Source organism: Sander vitreus, chromosome 15, assembly GCF_031162955.1.
Source record: "Sander vitreus isolate 19-12246 chromosome 15, sanVit1, whole genome shotgun sequence".
NCBI classification, from domain to species: domain Eukaryota; kingdom Metazoa; phylum Chordata; class Actinopteri; order Perciformes; family Percidae; genus Sander; species Sander vitreus.
Window position 1 is genome coordinate 2014182 of NC_135869.1, and position 24437 is coordinate 2038618.

Genomic DNA, 24437 nt, shown 5'->3' on the forward strand with positions numbered 1-24437 from the left:
TTGGCATTGAATTGAGTGATTCAGACGCGTAACTATTGGTAAGCAGGGTACGCGGTTGCTTATGGGCCCGGACCAATCAGGGGCCCACATCACTGGAAGACATTGATTAACAGCCGGGGCCCCCTATCACATTTTCATTACTCGCGACAATCCCAGCCGTCCCACGTGCAGCCACTGACCAAGCGGGAGTGAGAACGGGTCAAATTCATTTCCTTCTGTTATGAAGACGAGACGTGTGTGACTCAAACATCTCACATTTACCAACAAAATGTACAGCGAAAGACCTGTATACATTTTAACATTAATGTACGCTGTAACGTTTTTTCACTATAAAGTCAGCGGCTGCTGTTTCAATCCTGTTCAGGCTGTATGCAGCGGGCGGGGCTGCTGCTCCGTTCTCCCCGCGACTGACACACAAACACACGGTGGATGCAGGAAAAAACGCAGATGAGATGACCTAAATTGAGGACAGCTACGTTATTGTAAGTGCAATGATAGGATAAAGTACAATAACATAGGTGTGATTGGCAAAGGACAAAAAAGCAGGAAAATATACGCTGCACCCATGATGCTGCGACAGCACCCCTCCCCCCCCCCGTTTTTTTTCAAATGCTATTAAATTGAATGAAACACCCAAAATTCAATGAAAGTAATCATTAATATATTACTTGCATAGAACGTTGTATGCAGGGGTTAAATTGGGATTTGTTATGTGGGGGGGCTCTCCCTAGAGGGTCCGGGGGTATGCCCCCCCGGGACATATTTTTGAAAAATAAACCATTAAATGGCACTTTCTGGAAAGCTTTGTGCAAAGAAATGGAAATGGATGAGTCTTACATGATATGTGCAAAACTGCAAGGTTAAGAGCCTATACTTTGCATTGTTGTAGTATCAACAGGTATTAGGGCATTTAGCATTTACATTACTGTTAATCAGTCTTCACTTGATTAATAATAATAATAATAATAAATTGAATTTATATAGCGCTTTTCACAAACTCAAAGTCGCTTTACAGGGTATAGATAATAGAGACAAACAAACAAAACAAAACAAGATTCAGGCACAGATGAAAAGGGGAGGGGCGTGGGGCTAGGGATAGGCAGTGGTGAAGAGATGGGTCTTGAGGCGAGACTGGAAGATGGTGAGGGACTCAGAGGTGCTGATCTCTTGGGGGAGGGAGTTCCAGAGCCTGGGAGCTGCCCTGGAAAATGCTCTGTCCCCAAAACTGCGGAGGTTGGACTTTTGGATGCAGAGGAGACCAGCTAAGGTGGATCTGAGGGACCGTGAGGGTTGGTACGGGGAGAGGAGGTCAGATGGTGGAGGGCTTTGTAGGTGAGGACCAGGATTTTGTAGGTGATCCGGTGGGAGATAGAAAGCCAGTGGAGTTGTTTTAGGACTGATTACACATTGCATTACCTTGCTATAATATAAATAATGTGCCACATGACGAGACAGTGCAGCATATGACAGTAGCAACAGCTGAGAAGATTTGGGTCTGTGGTGACCAGGTCCACCTCACACAAACTTCCTTCTCCCATTCTCTCTCCTTCCTACCACACACACACACACACACACACACACACACACACACACACACACACACACACACACACACACACACAGACACACTCAGCCCTGGCACTGTAGCCACACCAGCCCACATTACCACGCCCATGCAGCCCCACCCACGGACACGTGCATTCACTAATTACATTTGTGTACAGATGGTGAAAATTATTTAAGCAGTACCTTATGTAACAGATTTTTAAACATTTAATCTAACTGGCAAACAATGCTTTCTACTTTTTAAAGAGCACACGTTTATAACAAATTTTTATTTATGGCGTTTGTATGCTGTTACTGTCATTCTCTACAGTATGTAGGTATGTAGTATGTATGTTGTCACTGTCTGTTCGATTGTCCGTTTTTCTCTCTGTTGACACTGTACATATTGTCTGTCTGGTTCTCCATCTTTTCATCCGTTTGAACTCTAACTCTGCAATTTAAATGTTTTTTTATGGCTGTCTGTGATTATACTTCAGGGTTTTTCCTTGCTCAGAATTTGTCTTTGTGGGAACACACAAAGCAGGGGGGGAGGGGATCTGGGGGAAATTTTGAGGGTAAAAGACTTAAATTTCTGTATTCTGATACATTTTTAGGCACCAATTTATGGTAAAAATGTCAATATTTATTGCAAGGAAATCACAAAATTCAGGTAACAATTCAAAATACAAAATATAATGGAATATTATTATATTCAGTAGTCCAGTAAGGGGGCTTTCACATCCGGGACATGGATACAACAACACTTGACCCTAAAGTCCAGTTGTTTAATTAGCATGAACAGGGCTTTATGGTAACTTTTTTTCCCCAAGGAGCATGTTTTGCTCCAGAGTTGAAAAATGTAGGATTGACTTAGGCTACTTAATCAGTGACGTTAAAACAGTGTGCAATGGGGCACAGCAGAAAGACGGAGCAGAGCGACGCTGCTTGTTCATTGTTTTCATGTGTACTCCTATAGGCCTACACTTCACATCAGTCGTTAAAACCAACTGTACCGAATTAGACTACTATTTAACGCGATAACGAGACGTTTTTAACTAATGAAACTGTCTCAATTTAATACTGATGCCGTCAGACGACCGCGTGGACAGACAGCAGTCGGAGTTCCGGCAGAGCTCTGCGCCCGTCATCAGCATGATCACCGGGAGGGTCCAGCCTGAACCCTGCAAACAGAAATCCCATTTGAAAGTGACATGCTTGCTTTTGACTGGACGTCCCAATTTAAGTAACCTCTGATCGGGTCATAGTAAATTAAGTACCCTAAGTTTAAGATTAGGTGTTGGTCATTCTCAACACCTTTCTACCCCCCACTTATCAACTCTGGACTCTGTGCTACTGCCAGCCTGTGTAACGTACGTTACTCACCATCGATCGACTGTTAGCTTCAGCTGGCTAACGTTAGCTGTCAACCTCCCGACTAACGGTTACCGCTAGCTAGTGATCTAGCGAGGATTAGCCCTTCAGATCACAGTGGATTTCAGTGGACTCTCCATCCAAACTCCCGACTGGACCTTCGTCTACCACAACTGCTGGACTCTTTCAAATACTTGGTGGCGTTGTTCAGCTGTGAGCTTACGCCAGCTAGCTTCTGTGAGCTTCCACCGACTGACGGCTCGCCCAGCACGTCTGTTTGCTGTAGAGCTCTTTTAGCCATGTTTCCCGGCTCAACACTAAGTTAGTGTGGGCCACTACCTTTCTGCACTGCCGAAAATGGTGTCAGAGGCACAAAAAACTTTTTTTTCGGATTTGCATGATTTACGAGAGCTTCATTTTCAGGTCGGAAAAGCCGGATTTCCGGATTTATCCGGAAGAATCACACCCCTGAATAAGTACTTTATCAAACCGTATGAATGTGTGTCCCAGGCCAGGATAGGAAATTAACTAACAATGATTCAAAGATCAACAAGTGACAGATATGTTCATATTTGATTCATTCAATAAATTATTATTTTTTGTCTTAAATCCACCAGCCATTTTCATATTATACTAACATTTGCAGCATCCTGAGCCTTTTTTGGTAAGGTTCCTAGGAAATCTCAGCCCAGAGTAATTCATTAATAGTAATAATTATTATTCGCCCCATAACAAGTTTCCTTTTTATTTTTAAAGAACTATACAAAAAAATTGCAATTATTTTTTGCAACTTTCACTGTCTTCCGCAACTTCACTGCAACAAACATACAAAAGAAATTGCAACTTTTATCGCAGTTTTTTGCAAAAGCTCCCACGAAATCAGGCATTTTGGGGTGCAACAGTCTCAAAAAAAGGCACTGAAATCCTGGTGGGACTGCCCTTGTGTGTTTTTTCATGTATTATGGTTCACATTCACCAGTGTTTTTTTGTTGTTGTGTTACTCCTGATTTTGTCAGTCGTCTCATTTCTTATATGCAGTGGCGTAACGAGCCAACACCGGACCCCTATGCAGGAATTATCAAGGCAGGCCCCCCTACTACATCACGTGATGACGGCGCAATGTCCACGAGTAGGCTACCATGAATAGGACAGGATAGGATCATAGAGATACAGCAATTCCTGTTTTAAAAAAAACTGGCTGGTAAAAAAGAAGGTGGAATGTTGGTCCTTTGAATAACGCCAGACATAAATATGGTGAGTTCAATATCCTCGTGAAACAAATGAGGATGATAGACGAAGAGAAGCACTTTGAATACTTCAGAATGTCTGCATAAAGATTCGATGACCTACTTCGTCGGATCAAGCCTTTCATTCACCATAAAAGAACTCATCTTAACCCAGTAAGTTTACAAGGGAGAACTTGTCGCTTTGTCGTCCGCCGCTGAAAAAAATAGAGACTTTAAATCCTGGCGTGCCAGCAAGATCTATGTCATTTTGACAGGTCTGGAACGGCGACTGTAAAAAGCCTTTAACACTGCCAGAGTGGAGGCTTTAGTTTATCACGCTAGATGTTGAGGGACCTGTTTTAAGTTCATCCCAACCTGTTCAATAGCACCACAACTACAGCCCAACGGTCACTCAATTATTTATGACCTCTCACGCTTTCTCTTTTACTTCAGCAAGAGGATTTTATCTCTTATGTTCTCACACACACACACACACACACACACACACACACACACACAGCATAATAACTGAAGTCCCAACAAACACACCCTGCATTGTGGCCAAAGTCCCGCCTGTACTGTTGTGAGCTATTCTAGGTCAGAAGAAAGAAGAGAAGAACGTATATGGAAGAAAAACGTATACGCACGCACGCACGCACAAACACACACACACACACACACACACACACACACACACACACACACACGCACACAGCACATTAAATTAATTTCAGGAAGATTTATTTTCCAAACATTTCTTTATAAAAAATAAAAGTCCTCAAATAAGAAAAATTCACTTCAAATATAAAATAGATAACACTTCAAATGACACAATAACACAATGTCTGGGTTACATATATCTGTGAATCCACACAGTGAATCACACTATATAGTATAACAGTTATTATTTTCATACACAGTAAAATATACTCATTGCACTTTGGACCCCTTACTGGTCTTCAACAACAATCTGATTGAGGCACATTCCACACTTTTACCAAAGCTGAGTAATAGATAACTATTAATGTCAACAGAAGAGTTTACATAACCCTTTGACAATGTTACAGTTCATGTTTAACTCAAATGATCTTGAATCCTTGTTTTACCGATTTTTTACATACGACACACGTTTCCATAGTATTTCCACTAACAGCAGGCACACAAAGAAAGTATGAGGAAATGTTTTCTTGTGGCTAAAAGATAAACACACACTTCTCAGGCATGTGCCAATATGTATTGTCTCTGAGGAAAACATTCTGGAGGCATATCCAAACCTAAAGACCTGACTGGCTGAGAAACATCCTAATAAAACCTCTATTAAATGAATAATTTAAAAAAAAACAATTGCTGACATTTGGGTGAAATGTGTTTGTACATCACAATCCCAATATTGGTCAGATAATGTCCACAATTAGAGATTTTCCTCAACTTTTCCCGCCCTACTATCAATTCCATCTCTCTCTCATTTTTTTCATTTCTATGACTGCATCTTTGATTATCCACCATCATCTCTATCTATTGCACACATGTAAAGAAGGCAGAGCGAGATACAGGAAGAAGACGCTTGCTCCAATCAAGAAAGTTCCCAGACAATCAGGACGCCGATGCTCTGCGATTCTCTTTGATCTCCTTGGCCACCTTTGGTCACTTCAGCTCCCGGGCTAATAGTTCTGGTCCTACACTGCCCTGCCTCTGAAGGACATTTATGGTCAACTTGTAAGGGTTTGTGTCCAAAGTCATGCCAGGTCATGAATGAATCACTTGGCAGCGCGGTACACGGCAAGGTCCAGCGGCTCCTTGGAGGGAATGCACCAATCGTCTGCCTCCAAACTCAGCTTGTAGTGACGCAGAGCAGTCTTGTTAAAAACTGGGAGCCTTTCCACTGAGTCAGTAGACAATGCCTAGAGATAGACGCAGAGAATACCCTCTAATGCATGATGACAGGGGTGGTTTTTTTTTCACTTACTCTAACTTGATTTTCCTCCCTCTAGACCCGGGCCCTGATCTTTGTACACAGATAACCTTATAAGCTTCATCTGATTGTTAACAATTAACACAAGCTTGGATGTTTTTGTTTTAAATTAATTTCGAACTGTTGTCAGACCAACCAGTCCTTAAACCCAAATTCCTACCTATTCTGATATAACTTCTAAATACAATTATGAACCTGAAAAGGAGCATAATATGAGCACTTTAAATGAAAAACAAACTATTATTTCTAATAAATAGAATAAATATACTACCTCTAGTTTGGGGTAGTATAAGCAAACAAGGTAATTTCAAATGAAAATATGTTATCATAGCAGCAAAGACCAAAGGAACAATTAGCCATTTAATTAACATTAATTTTACCCACAGAAATGTATGAAATTTAATTTGTATACTGAAAAACTAAAGTTTTGGTTACAGGAAGAATCCGTAATTTTAGCAAATACTTTTCACTATCTTGTCAAGAGTCTAGGCCTAAGCCTGGATGAGAACATCAATACCAAAGTAAAAATGTAGCTGGAGCGAGCAGATGGTTAGCTAAGCTTAGTATAAAGATCAGAAACAGGGCCTGGCTCTGTCTACAGGTAACACAATCTGCCTTCCAGGACCTCTAACACCTTTTATCTAACTAGCTAATACTATTTGTCTCATTTGTTTAATCTGTACAAAAACTAAAGTGGAAAAACAGTGTTGTGTCCAAGGGGATAAGCCAGCCTCCACAAAGCGTAGCTCCTATGGAGCCATTTTGTTGCTATCAAGCCATCACCCCCTGTTAGCATCCTATTGACTTCCATTCATTTTGACGTCACTTTGACAGCGAATAACTTTACATCTGAAGCGTTTAAAGACTTTTTTATTTCTAAAGAAACACGACAATATATAAAAGGCTCCATTACCTTGTATCTCATGTTATGGCTCCGTAACGGACGTTTTTGTAAAAATAGGCTAACGATTGTGTCATAACCACGCGACTTACTGTCGCATAGTTACCGTATAGTACAGGAGAAGCTCGCAGGCAGTTTCGACTTACATTAGCTGTTTAAGTTTAATTACTAAAACTAGCATTTTAGTTAGCAATAATTACCCTGTGCTATGTTATCTCCTAACCTATACCTACGCTGTCCGTCTCTGCAAAATTGGGAATGATTGAGATTTCTCTTGGCACAGTTACTTACAACTTACAACTTTCAGCGAGGTTGCTCACGTCACATATACGTCGTCTCTCTCAGTTGGAGGCTGCTCAGTAACGCTCAGCCATCACCGGAAAAGTGCTTTTAATAGCCTTCACTGGTCTCTGTTCAAAGTCTATGGGGTCGCTGTGTCCATTCCTTTTTTACTGTCTATGGTTATGTCAGACTATTTCTTGGCCAGGAGCAGTTACTTCCTGGAGTCCTGTCGTCACTGTGACGTTGCCAGGCAACCAGCTGAGACTCCTGCTAAGCTAAGCTAACTGGCTGCTGTCTATAGCTTCATATTTACCGTACCGAGGGGAGAGTGGTGTTCTTCTTATCTACTGTATCTCTTGACAAGAAAGTGAATGTGTTATTCCCAAAATGTTGAAGTATGCCTTTAAATTAGATTTTTATAAATCATACGTCTTCAACATATTTCTTAAACACATAATCTCTGATCCTTATCATTCATCCATTTCATAAATATGGAATAAGTGTAAATTCAAATTATTCTGTGCAGCTTCTGTAAAAATGTGCTGTCAATGTTTTGACTCTCCACTCATGTTGCCTTTATTTCAAAATAAGAAGGCACGGCTATTTAACATTTACAACTCAGTCCTCTAAGTGCATTTAAAGAAGTTAGCTGGATAAGGTTTAACTGTACACTTTTATCTGGCTAACATGGCGTTAGCCTGGATTAGTTGAGCCCCATTTAAATTCAATTCAATTGTATTTATAGTGTCAAATCATAACAGAAGTTATCTCAGGAAACTTTCCAGATTGAGTAGGTCTAGACCACACTCTATAATTTACAGAGACCCAAGAATTCCCCCAAGAGCAACTACACTTGGTGCAGCGGGGAAAACCTTCCTTTTATAGGGTCCCAATCTTATTACCCAATCAGGCCATCCTTCAGTGACTACAAATATCAAGCAATATGTTTGGTGCATACATGTGTATGTACAGTGGGGCAAAAAAGTATTTAGTCAGCCACCAATTGTGCAAGTTCTCCCACTTAAAAAGATGAGAGAGGCCTGTAATTGTCATCATAGTTACACTTCAACTATGAGAGACAAAATGAGAAGAAAAAAAATCTAGAAAATCACATTGTAGGATTTTTAATGAATTTATTTGCAAATTCCTCGGTAAAATAAGTATTTGGTCACCTACAAACAAGCAAGATTTCTGTCTCTCACAGACCTTTAACTTCTTCTTTAAGAGGCTCCTCTGTCCTCCACTCGTTACCTGTATTAATGGCACCTGTTTGAACTTGTTATCAGTATAAAAGACACCTGTCCACAACCTCAAACAGTCACACTCCAAACTCCACTATGGCCAAGACCAAAGAGCTGTCAAAGGACACCAGAAACAAAATTGTAGACCTGCACCAGGCTGGGAAGACTGAATCTGCAATAGGTAAACAGCTTGGTGTGAAGAAATCAACTGTGGGAACAATTCTAAGAAAATGGAAGACATACAAGACCACTAATAATCTCCCTCGATCCGGGGCTCCACGCAAGATCTCACCCCGTGGGGTCAAAATGATCACAAGAAAGGTGAGCAAAAATCCCAGAACCACACGGGGGGACCTAGTGAATGACCTGCAGAGAGCTGGGACCAAAGTAACAAAGGCTACCATTAGTAACACACTACACCGCCAGGGACTCAAATCCTGCAGTGCCAGACGTGTCCCCCTGCTTAAGCCAGTACCCGTCTGGAGTTTGCTAGAGAGCATCTGGATGATCCAGAAGAGGATTGAAACCAAAATAGAACTTTTTGGTAAAAACTCAACTCGTTGTGTTTGGAGGGGAAAGAATGCTGAGTTGCATCCAAAGAACACCATACCTACTGTGAAGCATGGGGGTGGAAACATCATGCTTTGGGGCTGTTTTTCTGCAAAGGGACCAGGACGACTGATCCGTGTAAAGGAAAGAATGAATGGGGCCATGTATCGTGAGATTTTGAATGAAAACCTCCTTCCATCAGCAAGGGCATTGAAGATGAAACGTCTCCAGATCTCAACCTCATAGAAAATCTTTAGAGGGAGTTGAAAGTCCGTGTTGCCCAGCGACAGCCCCAAAACATCACTGCTCTAGAGGAGATCTGCATGGAGGAATGGGCCAAAATACCAGCAACAGTGTGTGAAAACCAAAGTATTGAGATGAACTTTTGTTATTGACCAAATACTTATTTTCCACCATAATTTGCAAATAAATTCATTAAAAATCCTACAATGTGATTTTCTGGATTTCTTTTTCTCATTTTGTCTCTCACAGTTGAAGTGTACCTATGATGAAAATTACAGGCCTCTCTCATCTTTTTAAGTGGGAGAACTTGCACAATTGGTGGCTGACTAAATACTTTTTTGCCCCACTGTATACAGTATATTACCTTCAGGTGTATGACTGCGTCAGTGCCGTAACCCTCAATAGAGTAGAGCTGTAACTCTCCCTGAAAGTAGCGAGTGTAGAGACGAGATATGGGCAGACCATAGCCAAACCCTGCCTGCGCGCACACACACACACAAACAAACACACACACACACACACACACACACACACACACACACACACACACGTTAGCTCTCCTCATGTATTTATATTGTGTTTAAATGTGTGTGTTTGTGTGTGAGTTGCTCACCAGTGGGGCTCTGTGTTTGTCTCCTATGGAGGGTCTGGGAGCTGTGGAGTACATGTAGCTGAACAGACGCTCGGTCTTCCTTAAGGGAACACCACCTCCTCTGTCACTCATCTGTAGAGGGACATAGATTATGGAGAGGTAAACGCAGCGGTGAGGGCTCAGCAGCCATTATGGAGGCAAGACAAATAGTCTTTAATCATTACGAAAGGGTGGAGACCTTACCTTGTTAGCATAAAACATAGACCTGGGTGACATGTGAGTGTGTAACTCCACCCTTAGTAACCATGTTCAGTTTGTCCATGGCAGGCAATTAGGCCAAAGGTTGCAAGTATCAAACAACAGTGTGCTGAGTTAATCCTGTCTAAATATAGATGCATGATGTGCCAGGAGCTGATTATGTCAATAATTGGGGTTGGTATCTGGACAGATGATGGATCTGGGATGATAATGAGGGTTTATGGAGTTTAGGTCACGTAATTAAGCAGCTGAACAGTCAGCATAACAAGAACAATGGGGCAAAGGGTGAAAACACATTTCAGAATGGGGACAAAAAGAAAGCATTGATTCTACTTTCTTTCCATAGCTTTTTTTACAAGTATCACATAATCACCTTAAAGTACAAATAATGTGTGTTACATACTTATGCATGGCTTTAGTACAGGATGGATTACTATCTACTATTTTTTTTGGAGTAAAGAAGCTTAAGTTAAAAACTGTTTCTGTTCTTGATTTGAAAATTTGGGGCATTCAACTATCTGAATTTCCAGATTGAGTAGGTCTAGACCACACTCTATAATTTACAGAGACCCAACAATTCCCCCAAGACCAACTACACTTGGTGCGGCGGGGAAAACCTTCCTTTTAATATTATCATATTAAAGAATGTGGTCCCAATCTTATTACCCAATCAGGCCATCCTTCAATGACTACAAATATCAAGCAATATGTTGGTATATGTATGGTGCATACATGTGTATGTATACAGTATATTACTGTATGGTGTATACCAAGTGTGTATACACCAAGTGTAGCAACTACAGGCGGGGAAAACCTTCCTTTTAATATTGAAATACTATTTAATATTGAACTACACTTCCTTGTTCTTTCTTTCAACTTGTGACGTTTTAGAAAGCTTAACTAATGTTGTGTTAATGTTTGCTAATGCATTCTGGGGTTTTATAGCCACTCCTGCCATCATGAATGGTATTTGCTTGCGTTGCACTCTTTTGCAACATAAACACAGAAGAATCTGAATTCCCTGATGTGACTTTCCATATGACAGAACACATACTGCCCTTCCCTTTGTCCTTCCTTTCTGGTATGTTAAAGGGATTTTTACTCTGGTTTTTACTGTAGGGCTAAAGTAAATGCAATGAATGCACCAGAAGTAGAAAGCATGTATGTCAAGGACGTGTAACCTCCCTACATAAACATTTCTAGTCAATGCTAACTTCACGTTTTTAATGTCAATTAAAATTGATTGAAGATTTAAGAATTGTGTCTGTATTCAGAAGAGTCACTCACCTTGATTGACAGGTCCTCTCCACCAAGAGCGACCATGACCTTGATGGGTGGGAGGGTCCTGCTGGCCTCATGGTTCTCAATGGTTGCTCTCATGGCGTTCTACAGAGAGGAAACAGGGAGGTTTATCAGCTGTTAGGATCCAAACATCACCCATTCAATTCAATTCAATTTTATTGTCATTCAGTCCCTCCAGGAATTCGCGATGTCGCAATTGCGCCAATTTACGCGAATTCAACCAATCACTGTGACTTTGGTGCGACTCACAATTTTGACCAATCACCGCAACTTTTGCGCAAATTTGACCAATAACCGGAGTTTCCCGCGACTTCAATCAATCCCAGCAGTCCCACGTGCCAGACTTTACGTCAGTATAATGTGACTCTGAGTGCCACTAACACGCTTTGGTGAAAATGACAATTTTACCAATTCTAGATTTCAGTGATGTCATATACAGAACTGCCTCAAACTCTCTCCTGAAAAAACTGGACGTTGTCTACCACAGTGCCATATGTTTTGTGACCAGAGCCCCTTATAACACCCACCATTGCAACCTCTATGCATTAGTTGTCTGGCCCACGTTACACACCCGACGCCTAACTCACTGGTATCAACTCATTTACAAATCCATGCTAGGCAAAGCCCCACTGTACCTACGCTCACTGGTCACTATAGCTTTACCCACCTTCGCTCAAGCAGTTACATCTCCTTGGTCACTCCAAAAGCCCACACCTCCTTAAAGTTCTCAGCTGCAAATGATTGGAATGAACTACAAAAAACCCTGAAACTCAAAACCCTTATCCCACTAACTGCCTTCAAAGCACGTCTGTCTGTGTTCCTTTCCAATCACTGTACATGCTAACTGCTCCTCGTCTTTCATCCACTGTTTTTGCACACCCTTACTCCATTATCTCTGTCATGCCCCATTGCATAGTTGCACAGATGCACATCTTCACTGCACTGCACTATCATATCTGTTTACGCTAGTTTCTACTATTCAACTGCCCTTGTTGCTCAGCCGTTATTTTTTCCCACCTTTGTTGTCACACAATTTTTGAACATCTATTGACCTACTTCCCTATCTAGACCGCAATCTGCACTAACTGTATATTGACTCTTGCATATTGTATTATTACTGATATTGACTCTTTACTGCATTTCAGCATTCATATAATCTGTCTATTCTTGTGTTATCACTGATCTTCATCACCACCTAAACCACACTTTGCACTAATTGTACGCTGACTCTTTACTACATCTCAGCATTCATACAGACTGTCTATTCTTGCATACTGTATTATTACTGATATACATCACTACCTAGACCACCATTTGCACTAATTGTATATTGTCTCTTCTCTACATTCAGCATATATAGATTGATTACTGCTTACTGTGTTATTACTGATCTACATCACTTAATAGACCGCAACTCGCACTAACTGTAGATTGACTCTTCACTACACCTCAGAATTTATCTAGACTGTCTATTCATATACATTGTATATGAACTAACTAGACCACTAGACTAACTGTTTACTGACTCTTTACACCATCAACTCTTTACACCATCTCAGCAGTGATATAGACTCTCTGTTCATGTATATTGCATGTCCATCGACTTACTTGCACCTCACTACGTATTTGTAATTGCCCACTTATTCTGCACTTTATGTAGCATATTGTATTCTGTGTTCTTGTACTGTATTGAATGTGAAACTATTTGTTGTCTTGCACGCCTACACTTGTCTTGGCCAGGTCGCCGTTGCAAATGAGAACCTGTTCTCAACGGCCAACCTGGTTAAATAAAGGTTAAATAAAAAAAATTAAAAAAAAGAATTTGATTTCCAGGAGAACTCCTCGCTGAAGTGGACTCAGAGAAATTTAAAGCTGGAAACACGCTCCACAGCGATCCCATTGATGTATATGGGGGAGTGGCAGCAGCTGTTGAACCTCCTGAAGTCCTCGATGAGTTCCTTTGTCTTCGGCACATTGAGGAAGAGGTTGTTGGAGGCGCCCCATGATGTGAGATGTGAGATCTCATCCCTGTAGGGTGTCTCATTGTTGTTAGGGATTTGGCCTACAACTGTGATGTCATCCACAAACTTTACTATAGAGTTTGAATGGTAGATTGGCAGGCAGTCGTGGGTCGTGGTGCGACAGGGCAAAGTGCAGGGCAATGGAAATGGCATCCCCTGTTGACCTTTAAGGACAATAGGCGAACTGATGTGAGTCAAGTGTGGGAGGGAAAGTGTCCAGGAGCCAGGACCAGTCTCTCAAAGCCCAAGATCACGTCGTCAAATGTCTTGTTTTGTCCATAACTCAAAGATATTCAGTTTACGGCCATAGAGGAGTAACAAAATAAGAATCTTTACTTTTTTTCAAAGAAATGACTCAAATCAATTCATAAAATAGTTGCAGACAATTTCACAGTTGACAACTAATCAATTCCTCTTTGCACTACAAGCACCATTCCCAAACTGGAGACCACACCTTCACAAGGTGCCACCTGTTCATCAGATATAACACTTACACCATGCTGGAGGGTCTAATGCCGATGGTATCAAGATGTATTATAGGAAATGTAGGATCCAGTGAATTTGGAGTTTGACCCATTATGGGGACTAAAAGTCTGCCTCTGCTGCTACAATTTTAACCATTTCAAAAGCGCTGTCTCTCCCAACTTAAAGGAACTGCAAAACAAAGTCACTAGAGTGGCTTTTTGAGGCTGTATTCACACATACTGTGGCGATCCTCATTCATTTTGAATGAGGGTATGGTGCGTTTAGGCTGTTTCGTAAATGTCGAGATCTATAAACGTTCTGATGGAAAATAATAATTGTGAAATATTAAGTCTACCTGAGCTACATTGGGGGGTTAAGGAACACAACAGGACGCCACACATGGGCAATTTAAGTGACACTAAGTTATCAAGGATGCTCCGTACTACTGTATATAGCAGATATCCTATAGTGTTTTTATTTCTTTGTCTGTGTGCAGATGCAGTATTATTTCTACCTTAAAGAGTTCAAAAAGTATGTGGTACAGATGAGATGGTATGTATGAGATGTGGATGGGCTCTCTGTTGTTGCTGGCTAAGGTAGGAAAAAATTAAAAACAACAGTCAATGTTCAATGCACATACATATCAGCCATCGATAAAAAAACTGTGTGTGTGTTTTGTCACAGTGTTTCATGTGTGTCTCACCATTCATTTGCCTCAGCTCCAGCTCTGGTGCTCCGAGGTAATACTGCTCACACAGCAACTTAGCACTCTCATAGGCATCTAGACAGAGACAGAAAGCAAAAACAACTCTATTCTTTGCCCTGCATAGACACAATGGAACTAACTTAAATATTAACAGATGTGATAAATACAAGGTTATCGTCAGTATAAACAGCATGGATGATAAGTGTGTTGGATATAAACCAGCTGCTCTGATTCTTTCTGTTCAAACACTGACACTGGCTCAAACTGGATGAGCAGTCTACCAGCTCCGTCGTAGTTATCAACCTGCTCTATTTGATGATAGGAGGGGGTTTGCTTCTCAACCAGGGTTATACAATGTAATACACTCTTCAGTTTATAAAAAAATTGGCTATGAAAATACATTATGGACTTTTGAAATGGCAGTGGGAAAAATAATGCTTACATGAATAGTAACACTAAAATAAATGCACTTCATCCTCAAGTCCTCAAGTGTCCTATTTTGGCAGCCAACATGCAACACACTCCACTGTTTTGTTGGGCACCTATTGGCCCTCTTGTTTTGCTATAGGGACCCCACAGGAAAATGTTGCCCTGGAGTCCCTAACGCTAGGTTTCCACAGGCATTTTTTTCAGACTGAAACTCCGCTGAATGGGTCACGCACAGCAGATAGCGTTGATATGTTTCAAACAGTTTCTATCTGGCCTATCACAAACTATTTGGTGAGTTTTCTACTTGAGTCACACACTTTTCTGCCTAAAAGGTTATGTTTAGTTTAATTAAAATAACGTTATATATAATTGTCATTGCTACAATGCTAGCGTTACTAAAATGCTTCAACTAAATCAAATATTTATACAAAAAAACTCACCAAGATTAACAACTGTCTGGGCCACCCACTGCCAAGCTAGCTGTTTTGTATTAACATTCCTATCATACAGAGATGTATCATAAAGTAGGCTATAGGAAAATCACTTTCTTTTAATTTGCACGGAATTTTAAATACAGCATGTGTGTATACACAAGAGAAGCGGGGAGAGCGGGCACTTTAACCACCGTCAGCGGTCTTTGCTCATAACACTGTTCTCTTAGGGAATGTCGTTATTTAAGCTGCCTGTGGAAATGCAGCATAATAGATTAATCCAGCCTTGACAGTATCAGATGAAAGGAAAATTGATTAAGAGTCTCTGTACAAGAAAGAGAGTTTCTTGTTCCAAATTTGGAAAACAGATTAGCATTATAAGAATTAAATTGCAAGCCAACTAACATGCAGTGAATGTGGGGCATTCAGGGGCCTGGGGGCTCTGGTTGGTAATGCAGCCTTGTATCATATAAAGCTGCAACTTAAGAACTACGAAATAAAGGACATAAACAAAAGTTTTCTTTTCTATTTTGTGAATTCCTTCATAATTCAATCTGTATTTACTGGAGTCACATGGCATGTAATGAGAACATCATGTGACTGTAATGAGAACGTCATGTCAGCTGATAAACCTAATTCAAAACCACCTGTGACAGCCTCTCTCTCTCTCTCTCTACTCCTTCTTACCTCGCACAACCTCTGTCACATCACACATGGAGTCGATACAGCCAATGGTGTTGGGGTGGGCAGGGTTTGTGTTACCGTTGAAGACAAGAGCTGTGAGAAAGCAGAGAAAGAGGACATAGTTATCACTACACTACCACTACTAGTAGCAGTAATGAGTACTAGCAGTTTATGAGCTATATGATGTTCACACCGACAGTGTGGTCATTGATTTCTGGTCATGTGGTCAGGTGTGGTTATAACCAAAGAATTTCTAATAAGGGAAGAAGTTCCACTCTCTCGTTACTTCCGGCTTCTGAACTGGTTGCAGTTCCACCAGAGTTCCATATAGGGTGCGCTCACAGGCCAGTGCAGAATGAATGGGACTCTATGGAGCTATAGCCCTCAAAATCCACTTTTCTCAGGATATCATTTTTTGTCTAGTAATTTGAATGTTGCATTTGAAAGGGGAGGCTAAGAAAATACACACTGCTGGGTGTTAGATTTTTTTAAAGTGGCTTTTTTGTTCTAAAAAGCCTTTTAAAATGTCTGACGTCATACACATATACGGCCAGAGATACTGCTTTACGGCAAGCTCTGAGTCGCTTCCTTTGTTCTCTCGAAGCATCGACAACACAGCTGACAGGTTAGGCTCTCCCTGTTAATACAGCACAGCTGACAGGTTAGGCTCTCCCTGTTAATACACGTGCTAGAAAGAGGTTTGCTAATGTTTTAAAGACCACGCCAAAATATTCACTCTGACATTCTGGTTCTGCTTCGGATGCCGTCAAGTGTGATCTCCGATTGTAATCAGTCCTTCACTGACCAATCAGCATTCATTAGCAGAATGCTAGCGTGTTATGGGCAACAACGACTCAACCTGTAAGAAATCGAAAGGACACAAGTACTCGTTCATTCAACTTTTGACCTATAATCCATGTTGAACTTGCAAAAACTACAATCAAATCTGAGATTTCTCAACGACAATCAGGCGAAAGAGACAAATTTAGCCGTCTAGCTCCATAGAGTCCCATTCATTTAGCACTGGACCGCGATCACCCCCAGTGGAACTCTGGTGGAACTGCAACCAAATTCGGTACAATGGGGCTGAATAGGGAGTGGAACGGCTTTCCGTAGATGGGCTTTGGTTATAACCATGCGGCAACTTCCAGGTCTGAAAAGTAAAGCCAATGCTGAAGGGCCTTAAAGGGGTGATAGAAGGCAAAACTGATTTTACCTTGTCATAGTTGAAAAACGACAGTTTGGAGGGTAAATAGGACATACATAGAACCTCAAACCATTGACACCTCTTTCCTCTTCAAATCTCACAATTTGAAACTGCCTCTGAAAACAGGCAAATCTCATCGAACCACCGAGTTGACGTAAAATATGGGCCGTTTTACGAAAATTGATGCCTAATTGCAAATGTTGTCCGACTGTGTGTTGCAGTTCAGCATGAGATCAGCAGGCTAACGTGACAGCGGCCGGTGCTGCCTCGTTCCTCCTCCACAGACCCCAGCTCACTGTGAGCTAGATGGATCTCCGTCACGACCGGAAGCCCGCGGCACTCCATACCCACGCAAAGTCACCGTTTCTGGGTTACTGGACTACCAAATGCCGAGGCCCTGACAGAGCTCCAGGGCCTGCAGCTAGCCACGATCTTTACCCATAGGATTGAATGGACACTAGCAGCTAATGAAACCCCTCAAATTAAGCTTTGTAAGACCTTAGGGTAGCTGTTATATAAGTGGTGTGACGAAATTCAAACTGTAATATATTATAGTTATGCCGAAAGTGTAGCTAGCTAGCTAGCTAGCCGCGATCTTTAGCTACCCATAGGATTGAATGGACACAGTAGCTAACGAAACCCCTAAAATTCACAAAAATGCATTAAATTGAAATCGGACACAAGCGTTAGCTTTGTAAGACCTTAGGGTAGCTGTTATATATAACAGCCCACAACGTTATATATAACAGCTACCCTAGGGTCTTACAAAGCTAACGCTTGTGTCCGATTTCAATTGTTGTCACAATTTCGTCAACAATTGACCCTCTGCCTTTGAATCACCGGAGATGTTGTATTCCCTCGACACGTTGTATTACACTTACTGTTTAAAACTTTTTCCAGGTTAGTGGGGATGCATACCGCTCAAAACCAACATAAAAAACATTGTAATGTTCCCTCAGCATTTTGTTTTTTTGCTATCACCTGATTCCCGTATACTAAGGGGGCGTCTATTTGATGGATTTTTCTTTAGCGGTTGTTAAATAGCAAATAAGCCCACTGACTGGAATGTTTAGTAATGACAGTAGTAGTGGTCATAGAGAGTGAAAATGTGATCAGAGTATCTGGAATTGTTCATTAACGTTAGCTATGTGTGTTATCTGAAAGCTGAATGGACTCAGATTTTATTGTGATCCAAAGACTCGTGTGAGAGTAAGGACACTATATCTTGGCATGTAATTGTAATACATATGATGCTTTAAAGAAACTGTTGCAAAAAAAACAGTACCGTTACTTTTGACAACTTCACCCCACTTCACAGGCTGGTAGTTTTGTGTGTGTGTGTGTGTGTGTGTGTGTGTGTGTGTGTGTGTGTGTGTGGCAGCTCACTGTGCTGGTTGATGAGCATGCGGATAGAGATGCGGCTGGTGTAGAAGCGGTCCAGGAAGTATTGGATGTTGTGGTCGGTAACAGCGTCCTGGGGGCCAAAAGTGTCTTTGTACTCAATGATTCCCTGAGCCATGGTGGGGACCACATCGTTGTGCCGGTTCCTGATGGCCACCAAGACCTCCACAAACCTGGGATTGGTGGGCCGAGGAAGGCGACAGAAAGAAGAGGAGAGGAAGAAGGGACCGATTAGGTTAGAGAAAAAGAATAAATTGAAAGCAATGCTATCAGTGCCTGAACTGGACCAAAAAAGGTGCCAGTACCCTAATTTATCAATTTCATGAAATGGTCATTGCATGTGTTTCGGATATATGTATTTATCTTGGGGTAACCCCAAAATAGTTGACTATTCAAAGATTTGATTTAAGAAGCCTGATTTGAATGCAAATTTCACAGTTGAATCGTGTCTGAAAATGTGGTTATGAAACAAAGGATCATTCCATTCAGGCTACACGGGGGTGCTGAATGTCTGATGTTACATAGAATTGTTTGGTTTCCCCAATAAATCATGATATATAGTCTATTGTGGTATACATATCAGCCTATTAACATTACTGTTAATAACAATTAGAATTAAGGGTCCTCATGTGGACAAAAATCATAAGTGCCGGTACTCAGTACTGTTGAGAACTGGCCCATTACAGACACTGAATGCTATCCTGTCCACAACAGACCTGTTCTACTTTTGTTTTTAGATAGGTGTGCTACACTCACATCTCAAGGACTCTGTTGTCATCAGGGTTCTTATCCAGAAACTCCAGGATCTCCATCAGGCTCTGGATGTACCTGAGAGAACACAACCACTGTTGAGCCACGGACTATTGAGCATGCCTGCTTTCACAGGAGATAGTAGGCACACACATGCATATAGTAACCTTGCTGCAGCCTGGTAGTATTAGCAGTACATTCCACTGGACGAGTGAGATAGAAAAACATAGAGAGAAGCAGGAGGAGGAGACTGAGAGGAGAAAGTAAACACCGCCATCCATCACCAGCCCTGACATGTGTCCGTGGGGTGACATGATTCAAGAAAATAAGGTGCCACCTCCCAGCAGATCACGAGCAGCAGCCTGCTGAGAGGTGGTTCATCTCAGTTAGAGTCAGTCAGCTGGTTATAAGAGTCTTCGCGGTTTCTGTAAATACCTTCAGAACAGTCACACAGGTGTTGGTAAACCACCTTCTGGGTTTAAAATATCACATCACATTATTGCATTTCCATCGGTGGACATTTTCAAACACCACGATTCACAAAAGTCATGGAGCACCGTCTCATCGTTCTCTTATTTCACTCAGCTAGTCCTGTTATGTTTTCCCCTTCAAAAGAAGAGTAGATGATCTACGGGAGATGATACATCATTGCCTGTGAGCAATTACTAGAAATTTCCCAGAGACACTGCCAGGATTTTAGAAATGAATTTGTTAGATATAAGTTCTATAACTTAATAGATCATGTCAGTTTTAAAGGCCTAAAACAACCTTTCTGTGCATTCCTGTATGTGCCAAACTTCCCAAGATCAGCAACATTAGAAGCCAACACATCTTGAATTAGCCTCAAAATGTTGAAAATACTGTAAATATAAGCAGATAATTTTCCTTTTGCATCATCAAGTCAAATGTGGCCTGCAGAATGGCAGTTCATGCCCAAAATGTTACTTTCATAATGGTCTACCCTTTTTTTTTTTTTAAAGCAACATTCTGTGGAAGAGTCTCATGTCATTACCGGAGTTCAACCTTTCAGAATCTTCTACAGTAACTATCTTCTTATGAGTCACGCTGAAAGTGTGACTTTGTTTGTCATTCAACAGTGAAGCTGCAGAACTGAACGTGTTGTTCCCTTCAGCTGCAACAACAAGCAGCCAGGGAACTGGGACAAAGTTCAGCCCCCCTCCCTCCTCCTCTCCCTGCTTTGTAATGTAATGCTGTATCTGATTATATCTGGGCCCATGGTGCAGTGTTGGCCTGATATTTATAGCAATCGGATTACCAACCTTAGAAAATGAGGACCTACTCTGCAGAATAAAAAGGAAGGTTTTGAAAGAGTTTTAAAGGTGTTTCTCAACAATACATAACAAAAAGAAGAAAAAACAAGGAAGAATGACCAAGTTAGAATTAAAATCGAGTCTCTAAGATTTGAAAAAGCCACTTGCCTGTGAAATACATAACTTCTTATGTTCTTTGTTGCTAATAGCATCCTGTAGTGCCTACTAGAAACAGGGCTACTTCCAGGAACAAAATGTTTTGAAAGAGTTTTTAAAGTGTTTCACACGTGAGAAAGGTCAGAGAACAGTTGGCCTACCTGAAGTGAAAACATGAAAATCTCCAAAGGTGTATATTGAATCTACTTTTGTTACTTGTACATTTACTGTATTAAACTAAGCTCCTTTTGGAAAAAGAAAATGAAATGTCAGTTAACAGCTTTTTTTCTTAAGTAGGAGGCTCTATGACATAAATCTGTGAGTTCTTCGCAGGAGGCAGTGACAGTAAGGTCTGTCAGTAAACAAGTCAGGAACTCAGTCACCAGTTCAATCTGTTCAATACTTCAGTGAGTATTCTGTGCTCTATCTCTATGCCTCACCAGCTTTGGAGCAACTGGACGGAGGGAGTGGCCAGCAGCTGGTCCGGCAGCACATTGATCTCCTTCATGATGTTGGACAAACGGACAGGAAGCTCCTGGCGAAGGAAAACAAACGATGTGCGTTCACAGGCATTGGTCGAACCTGGAGAATAGAACAGAAGAGGATTACAATCCAATGTGAATTCAAGTAAAAACACTTACATAATCACAGTTATTTTGTATATCTGCAATTAAGGCATTGATTAGAGCATTTTTTTAATGAGAATGGTCACACTATTGTTTGGATCCATCAAACGTGTTTGCAATACTGGCGTAGCATCACCTAACAGTAACGTTAGTTAGCCTATTATACTATGAGGAGGACACCACACCCACAGTTGCAAGTCCAGTCGGCTTTCGAGCGTTAAAAATCCACCGAAGTACCTTTACATGTGTTTAAATAATGTAGTTAGTCCGTTAGTAATGTAGTTAGTCCGTCTGTGGTGTACACCACAGACGGACTAACTACATTACTACTACTATGGTGCTTTGTTTAATTAGTAACGTTAACATAAAAGACGCTGAAGCGAAAATGGCTGTCATTCAATAACAATGCTAACGTAGTTCCACGGGGATTTGTACTTTTATTTTTCTAATCTGTACAGAAGAACTTGTTTGCTAACTTTTGCTGAGGTCCTAAGGGGTATGGTGTGGTTTACTTCGTAGGCTGTGAACCTGCGTATCTGGGTCACATAGCAGTGATATATAACAAAAGATGTATCCTGGGATTCATTTAAAATGTAATTTGTTTGAAAAAGTAATACATAAATAAAAAATGTATTATTTCATGAATGTATTGTTAATCGCAATTATTTCTGATACAATTATTGTCCAGCAAAATTTGTAATTGTTACAGGCCTAGGTTTGGGTTAAAATAAGTACATTTGTTATGTAAGTCATTAAGTGAATAAATTGACCCCTGCTCTTCCAAAAAAGTCTTCCAGTCAAAAGACTGCCCCACTTAAAAAAAAGAGGTACCCTTCCTGTTTTCAGACCCCTTCTTGTCTCCTCCTAATAATTTGTACACAGTCCCCAACAAAAGTTAGCATCCTTCCAAAAATTGTCATCTTTATCATCTCCATTGACTGGACAGGAGCAGCAACAGCAATGTGACCACCATCATTAACACACTGGGAATCACCAAACCTCACTCCCAGAAGGCTGACAGCTTGTTAACTAACAGCTTGTTTTCCTTCAGTAATGACGTAACATGGGGAAATTAAGCCAATGAGACACATTTGGACACATTTTATTCCAGGACTGCTCTTCCTCTGTCTCAGCGCCCTTTCTGATTGGTGACTAACTGCACAATGCAGAGAGTGTAGAAAGAATTAGTGCTGCAAAGATTAATCAATAATTATCAACTATTAAATTAATCAACAATTATTTTGATAGTCGATTAATCGGTTTGAGTAATTTTTTGTCAAAAAAGTAAAACTTCTCTGATTCCAGCTTCTTAAATGTGAATTTTTTCTGGTGTCTTCCCTTCTCTATGACAGTAAACTGAATATATTTGAGTTGTAAACAAAACAAGACATTTGAGGACGTCATTTTGGGCTTTGGAAAAGCACTGATTGACATTTTTCACAATTTTTTGACATTTTTATAGACCAAACAGCTAATCATCTAATGGAAAAAAAAATACGTTATAGTTGCAGCCCTACAAAGAATAATTTCAACTTCAGGGATAGATGCAATTTTAGCCCAATCCTGTTTGAATGGCATATAGTAAACATACATTGAAACTTAAATAGTAAAATGAGTTTAAAAAATACATACATAGCCTACATACATACACACATACATACATACATACATACATACATACATACATACATACATACATACATACATATACAAAAATAGATGAATCAATACATTTAAAACACAATCAAACAAAAGTGCTCAGTCTTATAAGGTTTCGGTTGCACAGATGTCAGACAAAAATAATAACTTTTTCTTTTACATGATCAACAGAAAACATGTCTGCATGTAAACATGTTGACAATAGATACTCACCGAAATCCAGGAACTGCTTCATTGAAAGAGGAGAGGGGGAGAACTTGGAGAAATGATCGACGTGTTTGGGCACGTTGGCCAGCGCAGCCGCCTTCATCAGAGACCGAACAAACCTCATTTTACTTGTATCCCCAGAAGCTAATTAAAATATTAACACACAGGACACAAAAATGACGTGTAAAAATCCTCTGGCGTAAAAAAGAGTTGAGTGACGGTCAATAGTGAGTCGAGTAGTCCAGCAGATGCTGGCGTTTACAGTCTGCAGTTCCCTCACATTAAACTGTTATTTATTAGACGAGCTCAGCCAATGAGAGAGCGCGATGGACTGCAGCCGGCAAATGGGTTTCCAGGAATCCCACCTACTTGGACTGTAGCCTACTGTAAAAAAAGATAAACAAGGAGACGTACGTTGTGTGTGTGTGTGTGTGTGTGTGTGTGTGTGTGTGTGTGTTTTATATAACGTTTCCTCCGTCAGATACGTCACATCGTGTTTTACATACAAATACGGTCTCACGGCAGTTCGTGAAATGGTCACGTTATTTTAAATCTATTGATTCGTGTATACGGAATAACGTGACTGGGTTGTTACATAACGTTCGTCCTTCAGATAAACTGCATGGGTGGAAAAGTGCACCTGTCTTCTATCATCAGTTCAGCTTGTATGCAAATTTGACTGCACAACTTCAATCCAATTTAAATGATCAGAATAGGGTTACAAAGTTCTTTAAAGGAGAATTCCGGCCAATTTTTATGTTAATCTTGATCTTCTTGAAGTACAGTCGATAGAAATAAAACCAAGCCGAATTGGTGCGGTCAACACGGAGTAGCTGCAGCTATGTCTACGAGCTTTCACTTAGCTAAAACGGCAGTTGTCGGGGCAAGTTTTAGAGTGCCTTTTTGCCTCTTAACAAATTAATAACTAAAAAAAGTAATCTT

At 40.8% G+C, this 24437-nt stretch overlaps 1 protein-coding gene across 2 annotated transcripts; it reads right to left on the reverse strand.

Annotated features, from left to right (window-relative positions):
• Positions 1-5247: 5247 nt before the first annotated feature.
• Positions 5248-23760, reverse strand: LOC144529548 (pyruvate dehydrogenase (acetyl-transferring) kinase isozyme 2, mitochondrial-like). 2 transcript variants are annotated; one of them, XM_078268679.1, is made up of 11 exons: positions 23502-23631; positions 21444-21585; positions 19583-19654; positions 18812-18999; positions 16222-16311; positions 14672-14749; positions 14483-14559; positions 11468-11566; positions 9944-10054; positions 9695-9808; positions 5248-6043 (listed from the first exon to the last, which is right to left on the reverse strand). In XM_078268679.1, exons 1-11 carry the CDS (start codon positions 23617-23619, stop codon positions 5900-5902), a joined length of 1233 nt encoding a protein of 410 aa, XP_078124805.1. In that variant the 5' UTR covers positions 23620-23631; the 3' UTR covers positions 5248-5899. The 2 variants fall into 2 exon arrangements, 1 of the variants encoding a protein (XP_078124805.1); XR_013503017.1 differs by lacking the exons at positions 5248-6043; positions 9695-9808; positions 14483-14559 and having other exon boundaries at positions 9970-10054; positions 23502-23760.
• Between the last annotated feature and the right edge of the window lie 677 nt (positions 23761-24437).

Coding starts and splice junctions, on each gene's coding strand:
- LOC144529548 (XM_078268679.1), bottom strand. CDS start 23,619: ATGAGGTTTGTTCGGTCTCTGATGAAGGCGGCTGCGCTGGCCAACGTG. Junction 19,655..21,443: donor GTCCAGTTGCTCCAAAGCTG/GTGAGGCATAGA, acceptor GTGTTCTCTCAG/GTACATCCAGAGCCTGATGG. Junction 14,560..14,671: donor GGAGCTGAGGCAAATGAATG/GTGAGACACACA, acceptor TTCCTACCTTAG/CCAGCAACAACAGAGAGCCC.